The following is a 19,974-nucleotide window of genomic DNA, read 5'->3' on the forward strand; positions in this document are numbered from 1 at the left end:
CCTAAGCTTAGCTATAAGCATGCCTGCTCTTGCTTGCTCTCTGTGTAACATGTTTAACCTCATCTTCCAATGATAATGATACCTAAGATATTAAGAAGTGCAGCTTATTTTCCGTCATGGAGGGAATTATTATTATTTTGAGGAGCAGCTCCACACTGTGTATGGAGATACATAATTAGTTGCTTCCTTGTACTAAAAATACTGTACTTTTTCAAAGAAATTGTCCGATACCGATCCCTAGTTAAAACGTACGGTTCCTGGAATGTTCATGAAACTTGTTTTGTGCTGGCAAGCTGTGTTATTTTGTACTTACTCAAATTAAAACTGCGCTATCTTTTCTTTAGATGTATTTCAGAAATTTGAGTCGAACATTTTCCGCAATTTTTTTTTTTTTTAACTCAAACTCCATCGCCAGTGTGCCAAGCTGAAATAATTCCAACAGCACTTCCTCTGATGTAATGAGACTCAACAACCCCTTTGCTCAGTATTCAGGAATCTCAGAAAACAGGTTTCTCCGGGGGAGAGAGCGCTTACCTACGACTCCCATCGGGGTTGGGCAATCCCGCGGAACCGGGGGGAGGGTTCTTGTGTAGTAGGAGAGGTTGGAATAGGCTTCCCAGTTTTTGTAATCGTAATCAGCGTTGTAAGTTGGGGGGCTATCAATCATGTGCGAGCGAGCTGGAAGATAAAGAAGAAAAATGGGTATTAGCCTTGCTTTGTCTGCACTTATTATTACCATCTCTATCTAAGGACTTACATGTCAGCACGTATTTCATGATGGCATCTCGGAGGAATGAGATGTTGTTGACGATGTTCCAAAAGCCCTTGAAGTGGGTGAGAATGTAGTGGACCGTGTTGGGCGACGGCTTCAAGAGCACTTTGATCTTGGTGAGCAATTCAGCTGTGCAGGGTCAAAGCGGCGAATGAGTGAAAAGGTCCACTCCAAGAAGATTTGATATAATCGAGTACTCACGCGTGGTGCAGTTTGGACCGGTGTATCCCGTACGCGTGCAGTCACACTCATACGCTTCGGCTCCCAGGGCTGTGCAGACGCCTCTGTTCTGGCATGGCTCCGAGCAGCACGGGTTACCTGAGACACACCATGTGGAAGAAGAGGCATGACAACAGGAACACGGCATGATTTTCAGCCATCAAAGTGGTTTGACTTACCTCCCTCACAGACGAGAAAACCAAGAGCCAAAAGGAAAAAACTGAGTGTGTTCATACTCCAAAGACTCGGTGTGAACTTTTTCTTCCTGGCTGCACAACTGTTCACCTCCACTGTAACTTCAACTTATGAGCGTCCCATCCTGCCCAGGGAGCACCTTTATATCCTGTGAATGACGTCATCAGCCACCTCACACAGACAGAAGCGATCTTCGTTTTTTTCCCTTGCACAACCTCACATGTGTGGTATAGGCCACTGATGTTTTTTGTTTTTTTTGCTTGTGAGTCATTTTAATGTCCATATCATAAATGTAAATACTATTTCAAACGTTTATGTAATAGAGATATATTTCCGATAAATATACTATATTGGTTCATTTAATTGGACTCTTTTAAATATTATGGCTTTATAGACATTGATTGATTGATTGATTGAAACTTTTATTAGTCGATTGCACAGTGCAGTACATATTCCGTACAATTGACCACTAAATGGTAACACCCGAATAAGTTTTTCAACATGTTTAAGTCGGGGTCCACGTTAATCAATTCACTGATATAATATTGAAAATTAAAATATACAAATCAATTTTATATACAATTTTAAAAAAAGTAAAACATATATATATATATATATATATATTTAGAAATTATTTTATGAATAATATACTAAACTTTTATCAGTTTGTGGTGGACAAATTCATTTTGGAAGCAGAGTGTTTCGCGCCCCCAAGTGGGTGCAGCAGTGCGCACAGGAGCGCAACTTTCAGCCTTTACTGCGCATACATCCTCCATTATTGTCTCTTGTTGGGAACTATCGTCTTTATCATTATTTATTTTACACACTGTGCGCTATTAACACGAAATGCTGTGTTAAAGAAGATTGATTAAGGCTTCGAATAATGCCATGACTTGCCACACAAAGTTAAAGGCACCGCCTCCCACCAGGACTGTGGTGGTGGAGGAAGATTCTCTATCGATGACACTTTTTCAGGAGTTGTGAGTCGATTCATTTAAACTTCGTTAAGGTATGTCTTCTTCAACTTTCTCTTTACCGCACATCATTCGGTGGTTTTGGTAGGAACGCTGTCGGAAGTGCATAAATCTTCTCTTCTGTCATTTCGGACTTTTTACGCAATTTTAAATGCGGACGAAAGTAAAGCGGCGGTATACTGTCATAAAAATTCTCGAAAATACTTGAATTTACTCGAATTTTGACGGCTAGAATGTGTATAATAAGCGCATTAGGTGAGCTAAACACCAAGTTGGTCTATTAAGGTGACGTTCTTGGATGTTCTCATTTGTATAAAAGGCGCTTTCACATTTGCAAGTAACCACTTTCTGTCGAGCGTTATCTACTATATGTAAACCAGTAGTCTGCTACTTAATGGCCTGTCATGGCGAACATAACAACAAGAAAGCCTGTACCAGATATTAGTACTGTAACACAGTGTTTTTCAACCACTGTGCCGCGGCACACTAGTGTGCCGTGAGATACAGTCTAGTGTGCCGTGGGAGATTATCTAATTTCACCAATTTGGTGTAAAAAATGTTTTTTGCAAACCAGTAAATATAGTCTGTAAATGATGTGTTGTTGTTGAGTGTTGGTGCTGTCGAGAGCTCGGCAGAGTAACCGTGTAATACTCTTCCATATCAGTAGGTGGCAGCAGGTAGCTAATTGCTTTGTAGATTTCGGAAACAGCGGGAGGCAGCGTAAAGGTAAAAGGGTGTCTAATGCTAAAACCAAAAATAAATAAAAGGTGAGTGCCCCTAAGAAAAGGCATTGAAGCTTCGGGAAGGCTATGCAGAACGAAACTAAAACTGAACTGGCTACAAAGTAAACAAAAACAGAATGCTGGACGACAGCAAAGACTTACTGTGGAGCAAAGATGGCATCCACAATGTAACATCCGAACATGACATGACAATTGACAAAGTCCTCACGAAGAAGGATAAAAACATAGTACTACTCAGTGGCCTAGTGGTTAGAGTGTCCGCCCTGAGATCGGTAGGTTGTGAGTTCAAACCCCGGCCGAGTCATACCAAAGACTATAAAAATGGGACCCATTACCTCCCTGCTTGGCACTCAGCATCAAGGGTTGGAATTGGGGGTTAAATCACCAAAAATGATTCCCGGGCGCGGTCACCGCTGCTGCCCACTGCTCCCCTCACCTCCCAAGGGGTGATCAAGGGTGATGGGTCAAATGCAGAGAATAATTTCGCCACACCTAGTGTGTGTGTGACAATCATTGGTACTTTAACTTTTTAACTTTAGTAGATGCGGGAAATATCGCTCAAAGGAAGACCTGAAACTGCTCCAGGAAAATACCAAAGAAAGAGAAAAAGCCACCAAAATTGGAGCGCAAGACAAGAACTAAAACACTACACACAGGAAAACAGCAAAAAACTCCAAATAAGTCAGCTTTAAAGTCATATCCAACAATTGCGACAACGACTTTTTACTGTCAACTGAGTTTCGTTGTTTAATGATTTCTGCTGGTGGTGTGCCTCCGGATTTTGTCAACACAAAAAATGTGCCTTGGCTCAAAAAAGGTTGAAAATCACTGCTGTAACATATTCTGTGTAGTGTAGTACCTCAACTCACGAGCTTATTAATTGGTTCTGTGAAGGAGCTCTTAACTCAAAACACTTGCATCCCAATGCACAGTCTCACTTCAAAATTAATTGAAATCAATCCTATCCAATCCACTTTATTTATATGGCACATTTCAAACAACAATAGAAGTTTCACAAAGTGCTGCACAGAATCACTTTACTTACCACTGTAATTATCGGGCTACAATACCCTTCATTCAATGACTGTAAATAATGTAAAAACAAGAGTATAAACTGTTCCATTACCTTTGTTCATACTACTGTCACTACTCAACTGCCAAAGAACTGTAGACACCTTAATATTTGTGCTTCCTATACTGTATATACCAGAGGTGTGGACTCGAGTCACATGACTTGGACTCGAGTCAGACTCGAGTCATGAATTTGATGACTTTAGACTCGACTTGACAAAATGTAAAGAGACTTGCAACTCGACTTAGACTTTAACATCAATGACTTGTGACTTCACTTAGACTTGAGCCTTTTGACTTGACATGACTTGACATGACTTGCCACTTTCCCCAAAATCCAAAGCTTAAAAAGTTATTTGGGAGCGCTCCGTATTTTTCATTTTCTTCGTCTGTCTATCAGCGTGTTATTCCTGTCAGCTGGTGTGCTGTCAGTACAACAGCCAATCAAATTAGATCTACGTTGTTTTCATCACACAGCATTCATCCAATCAAATTGCAGGACAACCAATGACCAAGAGTTGTCCAACAACGTGCCAGTGATAAACAATTATGTTAAAGTTCGTTTCGTTCGGGTATAAAAACTACGACTTGGTCAACAAAAAACGAATTGCCGTATGCAAATCACACAGTTCGAATATTACAGACGGAGACGCAACAACTTCCAACTTCGTTCGACATTTGAAGTTGCACAAAGAAGGGTAAGTTTTGAATGTAAGATAACATTTATTGGCTAAGTTACGTGACTTGTATTTGCTGCGTAGTTAAATCAGTGAGGCTGCAAACTCACTGCTAACGTTATAACCATAGACATCTTATAAGTAGACGCAGCATAGAGCGCTACTGCCTACTGGCGCAGATGAGGCGCGGGGCCGCCATCTTGGAGTGGTGATCCGCTCCACTCAGTGCAATTCATTTGGCAGGAGCAAAGAACTGTCAGCGCATTTAATTCATTTTACCTCACTGAATACCACTGATTTTCACGCGCTTTTTTGTCATACGTGTGTAACAGACACATGTTTTGGCGTGTTTTATTATTCATAGTTTGCTTAACAGTAATATAATATTCTTATACGCTATAAGTGACCAGACGTCCGAGATCAAAACTGGGAATATAATCCCAGAGAAGGGGAAAAAAAACAGTAAACTATTTTTAAGTTGAAGAAACAATATGATTAGGTTATATATACATATGCGTGTATCCTACATAAACAATGTATGAATACATTAGATATCTATATATCTTAGGGACCTATAGACTGTATCTCTGTTGCTTCAGCAGCAGAGAGTTTATTCTGTCTTGACACTTTGTATTGATATTTTCTATTACATTCTTCCCTTAAATGATAATGTTTGCAGTGATTGTTTTATATGTATTATTTTATGTAAGTCGCTTTGGATAAAAGCGTCTGCCAAATACTTAAACATATACTGTATAAACACCTGAAAGTCTTCATATCAGCTAAAACCACCAATCTGTTTCACTGGATTCAGAATAAAACCAAATTCTGTTTAACCCAACAATGTTAGTATTTGAATATTGTTACTTGAAGACTGATTCCTGGTTACAATTATACTGTTAAGAAAGTATTGTCTTATACTTTGCCTAAAATGAGAATGCATCATAATCAGTAGTGGCTGGTGAATTTTGTTTTAGGTGGGGCTGAAAGTTTGTAAACCAAACCCCTGTAGGGGCGTCATCCTCCCCCAGAAGATTTCTTTGTGATTTTCACATACAAATATTGAAGATCTTTGATCCTTCTCAACTCTGTGGTAATATTATTTTCATAAAATACAACCAATAGTACGTTAATGTTAAATCTCACTTGTGAAAAGTAATCCCCCGATTCCTATTTTCAACAGTCCGCTCATTTTGAGCAGGAAAACGGTGAACACCACCATCTTTGTTTTCTACCTGTCATCTGTCAGTTTCGGCTGCTCGCCGGCTCCTCATCAGCACTTCAAGATGGCGGCCAAATTGCTCACGTCACAGCAACCAATGCTGCGTCTACTTATAAGATGTCTATGGTTATAACGTCATTGCAAACACGGCAATCTGTTGCGTCCACTGCAGTTTGCTACCTTATTCATACTTTTTGTCAAGTGATTTTTTTTTTAAGCAGGGTTTCATGAGGTACCTATACATAACGTTACGTTAGTCAATGTATCACACACAGTAACGTAACGTTAGACGGCAGTCAGCAGCACCGCGTATTTTAGCCACCTACAAAAAGACAAACATAGTCAAATAAAGGTCAGTTAAAATGTATACTATATTAAGAATATGTGTACATATTGCATAGGGTCCTGACATCTAAAAAGTACAACTCTGTTCATTGTTATGTTCATATATTTGTTATGTTTTTCATGTGTACGCACACATAAACACACATACAGTATGAGATGAGATAAGGTAAGAACAGGATAGAAACTGCTGTGGAACTAGTTACAATGCAATATGCCATGGAAATACAATGTTAACACTTTTGTGCAAATAAGTACAGTTGCACTTGTTTTTTTCAAATGTGTTTATTCTGTAAAGGAATGAGTTACATGTTTAAAATGACTGGTTAATAGTGCTATTTTGAAGTGCAATGTCAGCACTATCTTTTTCCCTGCAATTTCAAATGCACTTGTTTTAATAAATAAATACAGCGTTTTAAAAGCATACACAATCTGTGTAAATATATTAGTCTGTGGTTAAATGACTTGAAAGGACTCGAAACTCAAAATGCAGGACTTGGGACTTGACTTGAGACTTTCCAGTCTTGACTTTGGACTTGACTCGGACTTGCCCTGTCTTGACTCGGGACTTGACTCGAGACTTGAGGGTAAAGACTTGAGACTTACTTGTGACTTGCAAAGCAATGACTTGGTCCCACCTCTGGTATATACTGTTATACTATTTGATATTGCACTGGTACTGTATTTGACTACTGTACTTCTACTTGTACTGATACTTCTACCATAACTACTGTAACTTATTGTGCAACTTAGTCTTGTAATTAATGTACATCAGAGCTATTCCAATTTTTGTATTTTTTGTATTAGTGTATTAGATTCTACAACTAGTGTTTGGATCCCACTGTACGCAATATCTGAAGAGCATGGAAAAAAAGCATTTCACTGTGGTGTACTCTGCATGGGACGAGTAAAACTTGAAACTTGAAACTTGAGAAGTTAAGACAAACATACTAGAAGAGTCAGTAATATAAAACATTGAACTAGAAAAGAGTAAATACATCAGAAAAAATAAAATAGACTAAAATCACACAACTCAGAAAAATTAAAATAAACTAAAATTACACAACTCTCTTTAAAAGCCAAAGAGTAAAAATATGTTTAAGACCTGATTTAAAAGTCATTAAAGAGGGAGCCGTCCGAATGACAATAGTTAAGTTAAAGTTTAAGTACCAATGATTGTCACACACACACACACACACACACACACACTAGGTGTGGCAAAATTATTCTCTGCATTTGACCCATCACCCTTGATCACCCCCTGGGAGATGAGCGGAGCAGTGATATTGTTCCAAAGTTTTGGAGCCACAAATTAAATTAAATCAATTGGTGCTTAATCCTGCCACAAAGTAGCACCATTTAAAATGGGCCCTATTATGCAAAGCCTGGGAACGCCTCGGGATCCCCCGGGAGGAGCTGGACGAAGTGGCTGGGGAGAGGGAAGTCTGGGCTTCCCTGCTTAGGCTGCTGCCCCCACGACCCGACCTCGGATAAGCGGAAGAAGATGGATGGATGGATGGATATATATATGTATATATACATACAGGGGCGGCATGGCGTGGTGGGTAGAGCAGCCGTGCCAGAAACTTGCAAATTTGCTCCCCGCCTCTTGCCATCCAAACCACTGCCGTTGTGTCCTTGGGCAGGACACGTCACCCTTGCCCCCAAAATTGTTGTCCAAAATCCCCTAGTGTGTTTTTAAACATAAATGAATGATGGGTGGTGGTCAAACTGGCAGCCACGCTTCTGTCAGTCTACCCCAGGGCAGCTGTGGCTCCAAATGTAGCTTACCACCACCAGGTGTGAAAGTGGAGTGAATGAATGATGGGTCCTCACTTCTCTGTGAAGTGCTTTGAGTGTCTAGAAAAGCGCTATACAAATCTAATCCATCCTTCCATCCATTTCCTACCGCTTGTCCCTTTTGGGGTCGCGGGGGGTGCTGGAGCCTATCTCAGCTGCATTCGGGCGGAAGGCGGGCTACACCCTGGACAAGTCGCCATCTCATCACAGGGCCAACACAGATTTATTATTATTTTTATTATTATTTATTTTAAGTCCTGAAAATTTTAAATCAAACTGTGGCGGCATTGTGGAGATATTTACAAAACAATCTTGCCTTCCTTCTATTTCCGCCAAAGGAGCTGTTTGTAATTTGTGACGTCACAGGTTGGGAAAAAACGTCAGCGGATTACTGTAATATGGTATACATTTACCCAGAATGCCTTGCTCGTGTTCGCCATTGTAGTGCGCGCTGTAGTCAATAAACTCCTTCTTTTTCACGATCTTCTTGACTCCAATGTTGCATTTTTTAATATAAAGTTGTGTATAGTTCAAACTTACATTTGTCAGTAGACTCCGTAGTGGAGAAGACGCTGTCGAAGTGGAGGCCCGTAATTAAGACCCACCCACAAAACTGCGCATCCCAAAGAGACGGTCAGAAAGCGGCATGAAAACGGCCTGTAAAACAATCTATGCAAAATTTTGACCAAAGAACCACCTTTACATGTTATGTAGATCACAAAGAAGTGTTTTAAATGTTGGGAAATTATTAAAATAGGACACATTTAACATGAAAAATGCATTTTAAAAACAAAAACACACTTTTAGATAATAAATATTGTATGAAAACAATAAAATACTACAGTAGTTTCATGAAGTAATGTTAATAATAATGTACAGAATTTACATTGGAGAGTAGACTTTATAATATCTCCTTTAAGCTGCTTCTTTGTCAAACACACCATCAGCAGTGTTTCCCTTTTTTATGGATACATGTTAGCCGGCTAGATATTATTTTAACATTCTTGGCTGGCAGACTCATTCGGCTTCCGTATGGTGAAGATTAGCAGTGATACGCTTGAATTGCTTCGCCGAGTTGGCGACACACACGATCATGTTTTCGATAACTTATTTTTTCAATTCAATGAATATCATCCACTTGTTCATTTTCTCCTTCTCATGCTTCAAAAACAAAGTTATGTCGATCGCCAGCTGTAATAAGGCCAAATGTTTTGATCAGATCTTACGGAGTTCATTTGCCATGCCATTTAATGGCAGGGGTGTCCATCCATCCATCCATTTTCTGCCACTTGTCCCTTTCGGGGTAGCGTGGGCTGCTGAAGCCTATCTCAGCTGCATTCGGGCGGTAGGCAGGGTACACCCTGGACAAGTCACTACCTCATCACAGGGCCAACACAGATAGACAGACAACATTCACACTCACATTCACACACTAGGGCCAATTTAGTGTTGCCAATCAACCTATCCCCAGGTGCATATCTTTGGAGGTGGGAGGAAGCAGGAGTACCCGGAGGGAACCCACGCAGTCACAGGGAGAACATGCAAACTCCACTCAGGACTTGACCCAGGACCTTATTATTGTGAGGGACATGCACTAACCCCTGTTCCACCGTGCTTCCTGACAGGGATGCTTGTAACTTAAATTGTTGTGTACAACTTAAATGAGAGATTGCTCTTATCTCAAAGCACTCTCAAGTTGAGTGAGCACTGTATTGAGAAATGCACAGTAGAAAATGTCGTCATTTATTTCAGTCCACTTTATATTGTGGTAAATTACACCAAAAGTTACTTTCCATCATTTGCAATAATGAATTTGGTTTAATTGGTCTCTCCTTAATGCAAACCATATTAGGCATTAGGAATGCGCCATAATCATTGTTCTGTACGTACCTCGGTTTTTATCTCACGGTTCGGTTCATGGTTGGTACAGTAGAGCAGTGTTTTTCAACCTTTTTTCAGCCAAGGCACATTTTTTGCGTTGAAAAAATGCGGAGGCACACCACCAGCGGGAATCATTAAAAAACAAAAAACAGTTGACAGTAAAAAGTCGTTGTCGCAATTGTTGGATATGACTTTAAAGCATAACCAAGCATGCATCACTATAGCTCTTGTCTCAAAGTAGGTGTACTGTCACAACCTGTTACATCACACCCTGACTTATTTTGAGGTTTTTGCTGTTTTCCTGTGCGTAGTGTTTTAGTTATTTTCTTGCGCTCCTATTTTGGTGGCTTTTTCTCTCTTTTTTTTTTGTATTTTCCTGTAGCAGTTTCATGTCTTCCTTTAAGCGATATTTCCCGCATCTACTTTGTTTTAGCAATCAAGAATATTACAGTTGTTTGTATCCGTCTTTGTGAGGACATTGTTGATTGTCATGTCATGTTCGGATGTACATTGCCTTTGCTCCACAGTAACTCTTTGTTGTCGTCCAGCATTCTGTTTTTGTTTACTTTGTAGCCAGTTCAGTGCATAGCCTTCCCTACGCTTTAATGCCTTTTCTTAGGGGCACTCACCTTTTGTTTATATAGACAGCACAGACACTCAACAACAACACATAATTTGCAGACTATAATTACTGGTTTGCAAAAAATATTTTTAACCCAAATAGGTGAAATTAGATAATCTCCCACGGCACATCAGACTGTATCTCACGGCACACTAGTGTGCCGCGGCACAGTGGTTGAAAAACACTGCAGTAGAGGAACAAATCTGATAATTTTTTGCATTATTCATCCATCCATTTTCTACCGCTTGTCCAAAGTTGCTGAAACCGATTTAATGTAGGTCAATATACTGTACTGTATACAAACTATATAAACTAGATTTCATCATGTTGTTTATTTTGCGTGAGGTAATGTACACATCAAATTTGCCATTCAATCAATGCAATTCCACGGCATTATTAACTTTATATGGTCGTTCATAGATGACAACAATCTATCCCACCACCAAGCAAATCTTTTCACTCACAGGCCACAATGGGTTCTAAAGTTCGAAAAATGGATAGAGTGTTTACAAAATAAACAAATAAATAAGTAAGTAAGTAAATACATAAGTCAATATTCCACATGACATTAGTTGAAATCAGCAAGATGATGTTCATTTGTAAGAAGTAGCTGTTGTATGTGATATGAAGTTGAACGTTTCAATAGAACAGCAAAAAAGAATAAGTGAAACTATGACAGTAAACGTTATTCAGTACTTACTAGGTTCCAGATGATTAAATCCTTCCTTGATTCTGATGTGTTTTGTTTACCTTCCGGACAACCGCCTTTGCAACTCGAGAAAAACAAAACTACACGGAGTAACACGAAAACAGTGAGGACCTGATCTACTAAAATCCACATAAAATGTGCTAAATAGGGTGTGCGAACTATAAAATTACATGTACTACTAGTGGGAGTGTTGCGAGTGATCTACTAAGACTGCGTGCATAATTGATAACAAGTGCAAAAGTGGTTGAAACCGCTCTATTTGAATGAGGTTTTTGAGTGAATACCGGCTGTCACAATGGAGACACTCATTTCCCTATACATTTTTATACATTTATCATACGTTCCAACCTGTGGCGCATTTTCATGTTTTTGACATGCGGCACACAAACATAATATAAAGCGCATTTCTGGGCTATATCGAAGCGCATCCTAGTCAACAGAACTTAATTTCAGCATGCTGAAGGTGCGCTCTTGGAGGCATGCGCTGTGATGTTGTGGGCTTGTGATGGTGCGTCACAGAAAATTCATATTGCAAGACGTTTTTTCATATACAGTATATCTCCTAATGACTAAATGAAAGCCATTAAAAAAGCCATTAAACATGAATTAATCCGCTTCAAAAGTCATCCAGCAGCTATACAATTATAAAAGTCATTGCAGAATTGACAATATATATAATATTATTATTTCTGACAGTACAAATTGTTGACACACACAAACATTGAATATTTTCTATCTTAATTGTCTGTTTTTGCAGCACGATCGCCTCCTTTTTCATAGCCATTTGCGCGAAACTGTGCCAATTTGCACGAACATTGTAGATGTGCTAAATATATAATATGTTTCAGTTTTGAGTCTAAATTCTTCATTTTTGATAAATCACACTGCATGTGCAAAACGATCATATTTGCATATTTTCCTCCCACTACTGTGGGTGTTCTAATAATTACCATATATTCTGTATATGGGTGAAGACAGACACACTAAATAGAGTGCGCCCTTGTTTTACTCATTTAAGAAATGCAATCTTTTGCGCACAACCTTAATAGATCAGCTTTGCGTGCGCTAACAAATTTGCACATTTTAATACGCGCAAACCTTTACTAGATTAGGGCCTAAAAAACACCCAAATGTGTACTAAAATATCACTTGTCTGCACTAAATTTGCACTATAAAGCTTGCTTCTTCGCCCCTCTTTGTCACACAGGCCTTAGCTTCATTGACAGTGAAAAAAAACCCAACACTCTGCTTTGTATCAAACCCCTCGTTTCAGAAACCTTTGGAATTATGTTGAAATATGCAAATGTTTTAAGACTTTCTGGTAATTTAAATGTAGCATAGTTTAGCAAATATGTCTGGGTAAAATACATTGGAAAATTTGGATGGCCGTATATTTTATGTATTTTATGGTCTCCTGGCCGTGGTTTGCCCATCTCTGCAAGTCAGTCATTTTTCAATCTTAAAATAATCTCAAAATATATATATATATTTTTTTTTCAATTGTTTTTTTGGTTTATTTTAATAAAATACTCAAGTTGTATGCAGGGCTGATAAGCTCAGAGTCTACAGCCTCCTTCTTGACCATCCCTGCTCTGTAGGGATTGGTCAGGGGGCGAGGATCAGCCTAAGCGGTTATGTGTGGTTATTAGCAAACAATAAAAAAATAATTGGATCTTATTGGATAATTGCTGCATTATGGCACCAAACTGTGCAAAAGGAGCAGAGGCTAGGTAGGTTTTTAGCTCCCCCAAAACAAAATATCATCACCTTCCTTACTTACTCTGGTTTAAATACACAATACTTACATCCAAAAAAACTTCCTGGCTGCCATTTTCAATTAAAAAAAAAGCTACCAACGGTACCCAACATGGGCTTCCTAGGGTTTTGACGTGAGAAATTAACATGGTCTCGTAGAAATCTCGCGAAGTTCACGAGATTTAGTTATGGCTAAACATTGAAGACAGGAAAAACTTAAAAACTCATCAGTAAACTTGTGATATGGCAATTTCACATCATCAACAACAAAAATACAACATTTTAAACATAGACACAAGTCTCAAAAGTTGGAAATGTGGGATAGGACCCATTTACAAGTACAGTTACAAACATATTGATATTGCACATGTGTGAAAGACTACACTTGGCTCTCGTGACCCAGATTAGTAAAGGAAATGATTTTCGTAAATTGTCTATTTTGCATCTTTGCTGAATTCTGCTTGTCTCGTCTCTTCTATCCTCTTATGAAAATATATTTTTGTGAAGAGTTTAGGTCATATTGACACACACACACGCTCTGCGTGTGTCCATTGTACACTTCAGAACAAGGCCAGAGTGAGCTGGCACTTGCAGGATTTGGATCACTGAGGCAAACTACGTGACCAGTCTGACGACCGCACAGTCTCCCTACGTGCTCCCAAGCTTGTCAGTTATGGCACGCCTTGCTGAACAGATGAGAAAATTCTGAATGACCTCTGCAACACACACACAGGCTTGAAATATTCAAATAAAAGCAGAAGGAAAACTACAGCCTGTATCCAAACAAAAGTGTTGTCCAAAATGCCCTAGTGTGTTTTTAAACTTAAAGTGGTACTATTTGTCGTTTGTATCTCAAATGTTGAACTGACTTGTTTGAATTTTTCGGATTTCTGAAGGTTTCAACTGACCAGTGAGATGTTCTCTTAAGTTTCCATCTTGCCCAAGGCCTCCATTACTGACACACACCATGGCATCCAATATCATTGTGAGTATTGATGCGTCATGTTGTTTCAGTCAATGTGACAGTTTAATCTCCAACAGCTATTTGTATATAGATGAAAGGAAAGGAATCCAAATTAGCCTGTCCCAACAAAGTATTACCTGTTTGGATCTCTTGACCTTTGAACCTTTCCATAGTTTTTTTGTTGAAACCGTTTTTTCTACACAACATGGGTGGGACCCTTGTAAAGTATCTTAAACTATTTAGGCCGTCATGAGTGACATGACATGTCTTCAGTGAACTCTGACAGATGTCAAGTGGTTTAAAAAAGACTAGCAGTTGTTTTTTCTAACAAAATTGAAGACAGAGGAATCAAAAAACCCTCATTCAACCACTGGAAGTTGTTTACTACAATAAATACAACCCATTCCGGGATGACGGTCCAATTTTATTAATAAAACTTGATAACATTTACATTTTCAAAGACCTCAAAGAAATGTTTTAGTCAATTCCTCATTACATGCAATGCTAAAACTTATTATACAAGTGTACATGTAACCATTGTTATTTCCTCTATGTAAGTACCCCGACCGTTACCAGAAAAATTTGATTCACATCTGAATTACGATTCTTATTTATTACGATTCTAAATCGATTTGTAATTTTCAAGAATACATTTTTAAAAAGATGCTTTTTAGGCCCCCTCCGCGCTTTCTCGCTTTGCGTATACGTCGTACGTCAGCAGCCAAGAGGAGTTTTCGTAACATTTAACCTGTTTTGAAAAGGTTTTAATACAATTTACCAAATAATATATTGCAATAATCATTCTGAATCGAGAATCGACTCTTAATCGAATCATCAATTGTTCTAAGAATCACAATTCCTGCGGTCTGTCTGTCTTTTAGTTAGTTAGTTAATTTGCGTGATCGGGATAATTTCTACCATTTTACTTTATGTTTAACTGTATCGAGCAGCCCCGCCTGCAGCCTCAGAGACAAAAAGAGTGCTGAGACCGATGCAAAGAGTGAACCCTCTTGCTTAATTTATCCTTCGATTAACTACCTTGCTCATGCATTTGCAGGCATTTGTCTGTCTCAAGAGTTTTTGAAATAATTCCCTATCTTTGGGTGATAGGGCCTGGCGGAAGTCTGTGCTCTCTCTGCATTTCTAGTAATTAATGTAATATAGTGCAAAGATGATTTCCATTGCAGATGTGTGTCACACATGTTTGTCATTCTTCATCGTCATTTTTTCAGCAAGTGTAGAAGAGTTACCCATTTTTTCATGCAAGCAGGACTCTTAAAGTGGCAGCCTGATGGTAGCAACTGGAATGATGGGTTGTGTGGGATCTCGAATGATGACTCTGTGCACCCCTGCTTTTGTGGCTCTTCATCTGGGGCTTGGTGCACGTTGCATCGGTTCTGTGAGCAACCACAACTCAATTTGGCTTGTTGGAGGTTGAACGGATTGTGGGAGTGTCGTGCTGGTTGATGCGTTACAACAGTCAGCTTTAATGATCCATTAAACGCAATGATTTTTTTAGATGATGCAACGCAACGCGCGGGAGCATTGTCCAGTTTTCGGAGATTAAGCTGGAAGATAGTGCCGACGTATTGTTTGCCTGGAGAGCATTTATGTGATAATGCATACATTTTTCGAATATTTTCGGGAGATACTAGAAAGGTCACAAAAATCAACTGTTCAATCGTGATTGACGGTTTGGTGACCACCGCTTTTAAGTTTTCATCAATGTCCTGCTCTTTCTGAAATACTTAGAGATTTTTTTATTTTGTTCTGGAAGAGTTGATGGATACAATAGAAGGATATGACAAAAGTTTTTTGGCATCTCTACAAAAGCACAGTACTTCATTTCCAATCAGATTTCTCTAATATGATCGTTATAGGACACATTTGTATGGTATCTGAGAACCATTATCAAATGTTGGTGACATTTGAGTGACACTAATTATTTCTGTATTTCAGGTGGAACAACAATTTTCTCACAAATTCACTGTGACTGTTGTCCGAGCTGAGAGCGTCACCAAGGGAGCACTGGGAGACTTGTGTGAGTCTGCTCTAAATGACTTTGGTACCACACAATATTCTGAACAAACCAATTTTCTTTAATGGCACGTATGTTTCTGTGTGCTTATGCAGTGGACACACCAGATCCGTACGTGGAGCTTTACATCCCGACAGCCCCAGAGTGCAGGAAGAAGACCAGACACATAGACAACAACATCAATCCAAAATGGGACGAAACCTTTCACTTCATACTAGACCCCAACCTGCAGAACGTCTTAAAGGTTGGACTTGTTCAAACGGATACTTGTTAAGCTTAAGCTGTTGTTACTGTGATTGGAATGACTTGATTTTTTTTAAACAAGACACCTGTTTAACTTTAAAAAGGTTGTTAGAAAACTGGTTGCTCAGGATTTAAAAGAGGGGAGCCGAAACCAAAACTGTACTGTTGTTGCAACACTCAGATAACGTTAATGGACGCCAATTATGTGATGGACGAGACTCTTGGGACCACTTCCTTTGACATCGCCAAGCTCAAAGTGGGCCAGAAAGGGATGAAGACCTTCCTTATTGGCAAAGTGAGCCCACCACAGTTTAAGTGACATGTTCAATTTACAGGTCACACATGTCACATATATTTTATTGTTTCGACAGGCAACCAAGGTCTACTTAGAGATGTTTCTGGAGATCTGGTATGTCATTTTGATCAATCATTTATTGTCATTGTCATAACAACATCAGTTATTCATGTCAACATGTTGGAGCTGGTCAGTACAAACTAGTGGTCTCCAAACAGGGTAGTTTTTCTTTGCCTCCGTTGCCAAGTTGTTAAGTGCTTTCTCGTGTGGGGTTCAATTGGCTCCTTCCTTCTTTCTTTCTTTCTTTACACATACATGCAATCCTTTAGTAGATCATGCCCTATATCTTTCATCTGCGTCTACAATAAAGCCGTTCCATTTGTTTGTGCCTTCAGTACCAAATTGGATCTACGATTCAGCCTGGCTCTGTGTGACAACGAAAAGCAGTTCCGGCAGACCCGCCGAGAACGAGTGATGCTGGGAATCAAGAAGTTGCTTGACATGGAAAAGCCGCGTTTCCTTCCTAGCTCACCAGAAGAGGTGAGTAGACTTGTTGAAGAAAAACAAGAACTATTTATTACTTCCTTGCTGGGAACATCAACATTCTTCATACGTATACACCAAAGATACACCTCAAACAAGTTATTATTTCCTGCTTTTGGGTACCTGCGAAATCTTAGCTATAAACTTCCCACTGAATCAGATGTCAGCCAAATAAAAAAATACGCTTAAAATTATTCTCATAAGCTGTTTTAATATTTTTGCATAGTTAACCTTTTTTTCAGTCCAGACACATTTGTGACTAGATAATAATCCTGTTGTAGTGTTCTAACATTGCTTTGGTATTTCTTTAAACTTACATATAAACATCCGTACTATCCACGTAGTAGGCCATGTAAGAGTCAGACATTCTTTTAAGGTGTTATTACAGTTTAAACCACAAAAGCTCTCAGTGGAGTGCAGACATCTGCCAATGTTGACCACATTGTGGTAAGTGATCATTTTTGCTAACGGTCGCTGGAATTCTGATAAGAACGTGGCTGTAGATGGTAAAGAATGGTCACACATGCAAACACAAACAGAGGGATCTATGACCTGCCGACAGTGAGTTTACCTTTGGCTGCAACCTACTAAAATGTCCATGCATCCATTTTCTACCACTCGTCCCTCTCGGGGTTGTGGGGGTGCTGGAGCCCAGTCATTACAAGTAAAATGGAGCATAAGTCAAAAAACATTAAGCTTGACTCAATGACACAAACACATAACTTCACAGTTGGACTTTGTCTATATTGCAAGTTAACTGACTTTCTTTCTGGTTTATGGTTCAAGGATGTACTACCTCGCTACATAGTTTAACTACGACTTGCCAAAGCACCCTGCCATGTCACTTGATATGTGATGTACTAGTGTTGATGTAGGTAGTGGTGTTCTATGTATTCTCATTTATCCATGTCATTGTATACTCCGGGCATTGAATCGATTGTAACTGGACTATTCAGATTGTTTGAGAAGACGTATCTCCTCTCATTCATTGTGTTGCATCAATTCTTGTTCACAGACTTATATAGGATAGCTCTATTCTGAGTGCATGGTGCAAGATCTAGAGTATTTATCCTCTAAAAGCAGGGACATGACCAGACAAGGATAGTTTCGCTTCATTGTAGTACAAAATGACAGTCGCTATATGCAGCGGTTACAGGAACTCAAAACACTGGTATCTCCAACCAGCTCCGCCCACTGAAATTTATTGAAATCAATTTAATCTGTGTTTGCCTCCCATAACGCCACCATTTTACATAGAACATGCTTTTTAAAAATGAAAACACATTTTTAAATAAGAAACGTACAAAAACAATATAATATACTACAAACAGCTAGATTGTAGCTGAGATAGGCTCCAGCGCCCCCCGCGACCCCAAAGGGAATAAGCGGTAGAAAAAAAAAAAGGCAAACAGCTAGAGTAGTTTTATTAAGTGTTGAATATATTGTACAGCATTTTCCTTGGAGGGCAAACCAGAGTCTCCTTAAGTTTGCTCCTCTGTCATGTAACAATAGGAATTATTGTTGTTTATGTTGCACACGGACGTCTTTAGGTGATGGACCCGAGGTATGTCTGTGCATGAGACCCAGTGAGCACGGGTAACGCTTTGATCGTCCAGTTTGTAGAGTCAGGGGACAAAACAAACTGAAATGCCTTGGCCACACCATTGCCAGCTTCTCCATATTTTCATGTCCGCCGTGTGGACGTTGTTTTGGCGCACAGGCTGGATTTTGCTTCGGAGTGGTATAGACTCATAGTGCTGCGCTCAGACTCAGGGCTGGCTATGTTTTGGCCATCGGTGGGTGTCGCCCTCCTTCGCGCTCACTTTCTCAGTTCCGATTGTTGGAGGGTAGTATTGTGTCGAACTCTGGCTGTTGGCCGTGGACAATCACAACTTCATCTAATGGCAGAGAAGCTTTTAACTCAAATTCATGCTCTGTGGACTGGGTCCTCTGCCAGCACAACAGCAGTCGTTCGAGTGGAGTCATGCATTCTATGGGTATGAATCAAATCAAAGGTAACTAAATGAAATTAGCACCAAAATAAAAGTATTTATGGATTTGAACCTGAACAGGATCAGCAGTAGTGATGTGCTGATTTATACTGAAATATTGATATCACGGATATGAGATCTCTATGCTCCAATATTTATTCTCAGATCAAAATATTGATACTTTTAATACTTTAGTTCAAGAGGGCAAACTTTTTACATCAAGGGCCGCATATTGAAAAGTCGAAGTATGCAACTATTTATAGTATTATAGGTGACTAACTATTATTAGTTAGAACATTTCATTTTTCTCATTACATACCATTGTTTTTGTTTTTTTTCCCTACATTACAGTATACTATTGTTTTTTTCCCATGTAAGAATGTAATAAAAATGATATGATCATCATATCAATGTTCAGTTACACAATTCCATCCATCCATTTTCTACCGCTTGTCCCTTTTTTGGGGTCGCGGGGGGTACTGGAGCATATCTCAGCTGCATTCGGGCAGAAGGCGGGGTACACCCTGGACAAGTCGCCACCTCATCACAGGGCCAACACAGATAGACAGACAACATTCACACTCATTCACACACTAGGGCCAATTTAGTGTTGCCAATCAATATATCCCCAGGTGCATGTTTTTGGCGGTGGGAGGAAGCCGAAGTACCCGGAGGGAACCCACGCAGTCACGGGGAGAACATGCAAACTCCACACAGAAAGATCCCGAGCCCGGGATTGAACTCCCGACTACTCAGGACCTTCGTATTGTGAGGCAGACGCACTCTGCCACCATGCTGCCCCAGTTACACAATTAACAGTGTTTATTATGATTGTTATAATTTTTCCAAATTCATTCATTAAGTAATATTTGATTTTTTTTATTAACTTTGTTTATATTTTAAGTATATTTTTTATTT

General features: G+C 39.4%; 2 protein-coding genes across 2 annotated transcripts in view; one reads left to right on the forward strand and one right to left on the reverse strand.

Annotated features, from left to right (window-relative positions):
• ptgs2b (prostaglandin-endoperoxide synthase 2b) overlaps positions 1-19,974 on the reverse strand; it is an 87,759-nt gene that overhangs the window by 6,150 nt on the left and 61,635 nt on the right. Inside the window, exons 2-5 of the mRNA XM_061975790.2 lie at positions 1,171-1,334; positions 974-1,090; positions 758-901; positions 535-678 (exon numbers count right to left, since the gene is read on the reverse strand). Coding sequence (XP_061831774.2) covers positions 535-678; positions 758-901; positions 974-1,090; positions 1,171-1,225 — 460 coding nt within the window. The 5' untranslated portion in view covers positions 1,226-1,334. The remainder of the gene's footprint in view (positions 1-534; positions 679-757; positions 902-973; positions 1,091-1,170; positions 1,335-19,974) is intronic.
• The window catches only part of pla2g4ab (phospholipase A2, group IVAb (cytosolic, calcium-dependent)), a 53,893-nt gene continuing 35,888 nt past the window's right edge, over positions 1,970-19,974 (forward strand). Inside the window, exons 1-7 of the mRNA XM_061975789.2 lie at positions 1,970-2,195; positions 13,879-13,967; positions 15,906-15,987; positions 16,080-16,228; positions 16,409-16,522; positions 16,599-16,636; positions 16,918-17,062. Coding sequence (XP_061831773.1) covers positions 13,950-13,967; positions 15,906-15,987; positions 16,080-16,228; positions 16,409-16,522; positions 16,599-16,636; positions 16,918-17,062 — 546 coding nt within the window. The 5' untranslated portion in view covers positions 1,970-2,195; positions 13,879-13,949. The remainder of the gene's footprint in view (positions 2,196-13,878; positions 13,968-15,905; positions 15,988-16,079; positions 16,229-16,408; positions 16,523-16,598; positions 16,637-16,917; positions 17,063-19,974) is intronic.

Source organism: Nerophis lumbriciformis, linkage group LG14, assembly GCF_033978685.3.
Source record: "Nerophis lumbriciformis linkage group LG14, RoL_Nlum_v2.1, whole genome shotgun sequence".
NCBI lineage: Eukaryota > Metazoa > Chordata > Actinopteri > Syngnathiformes > Syngnathidae > Nerophis > Nerophis lumbriciformis.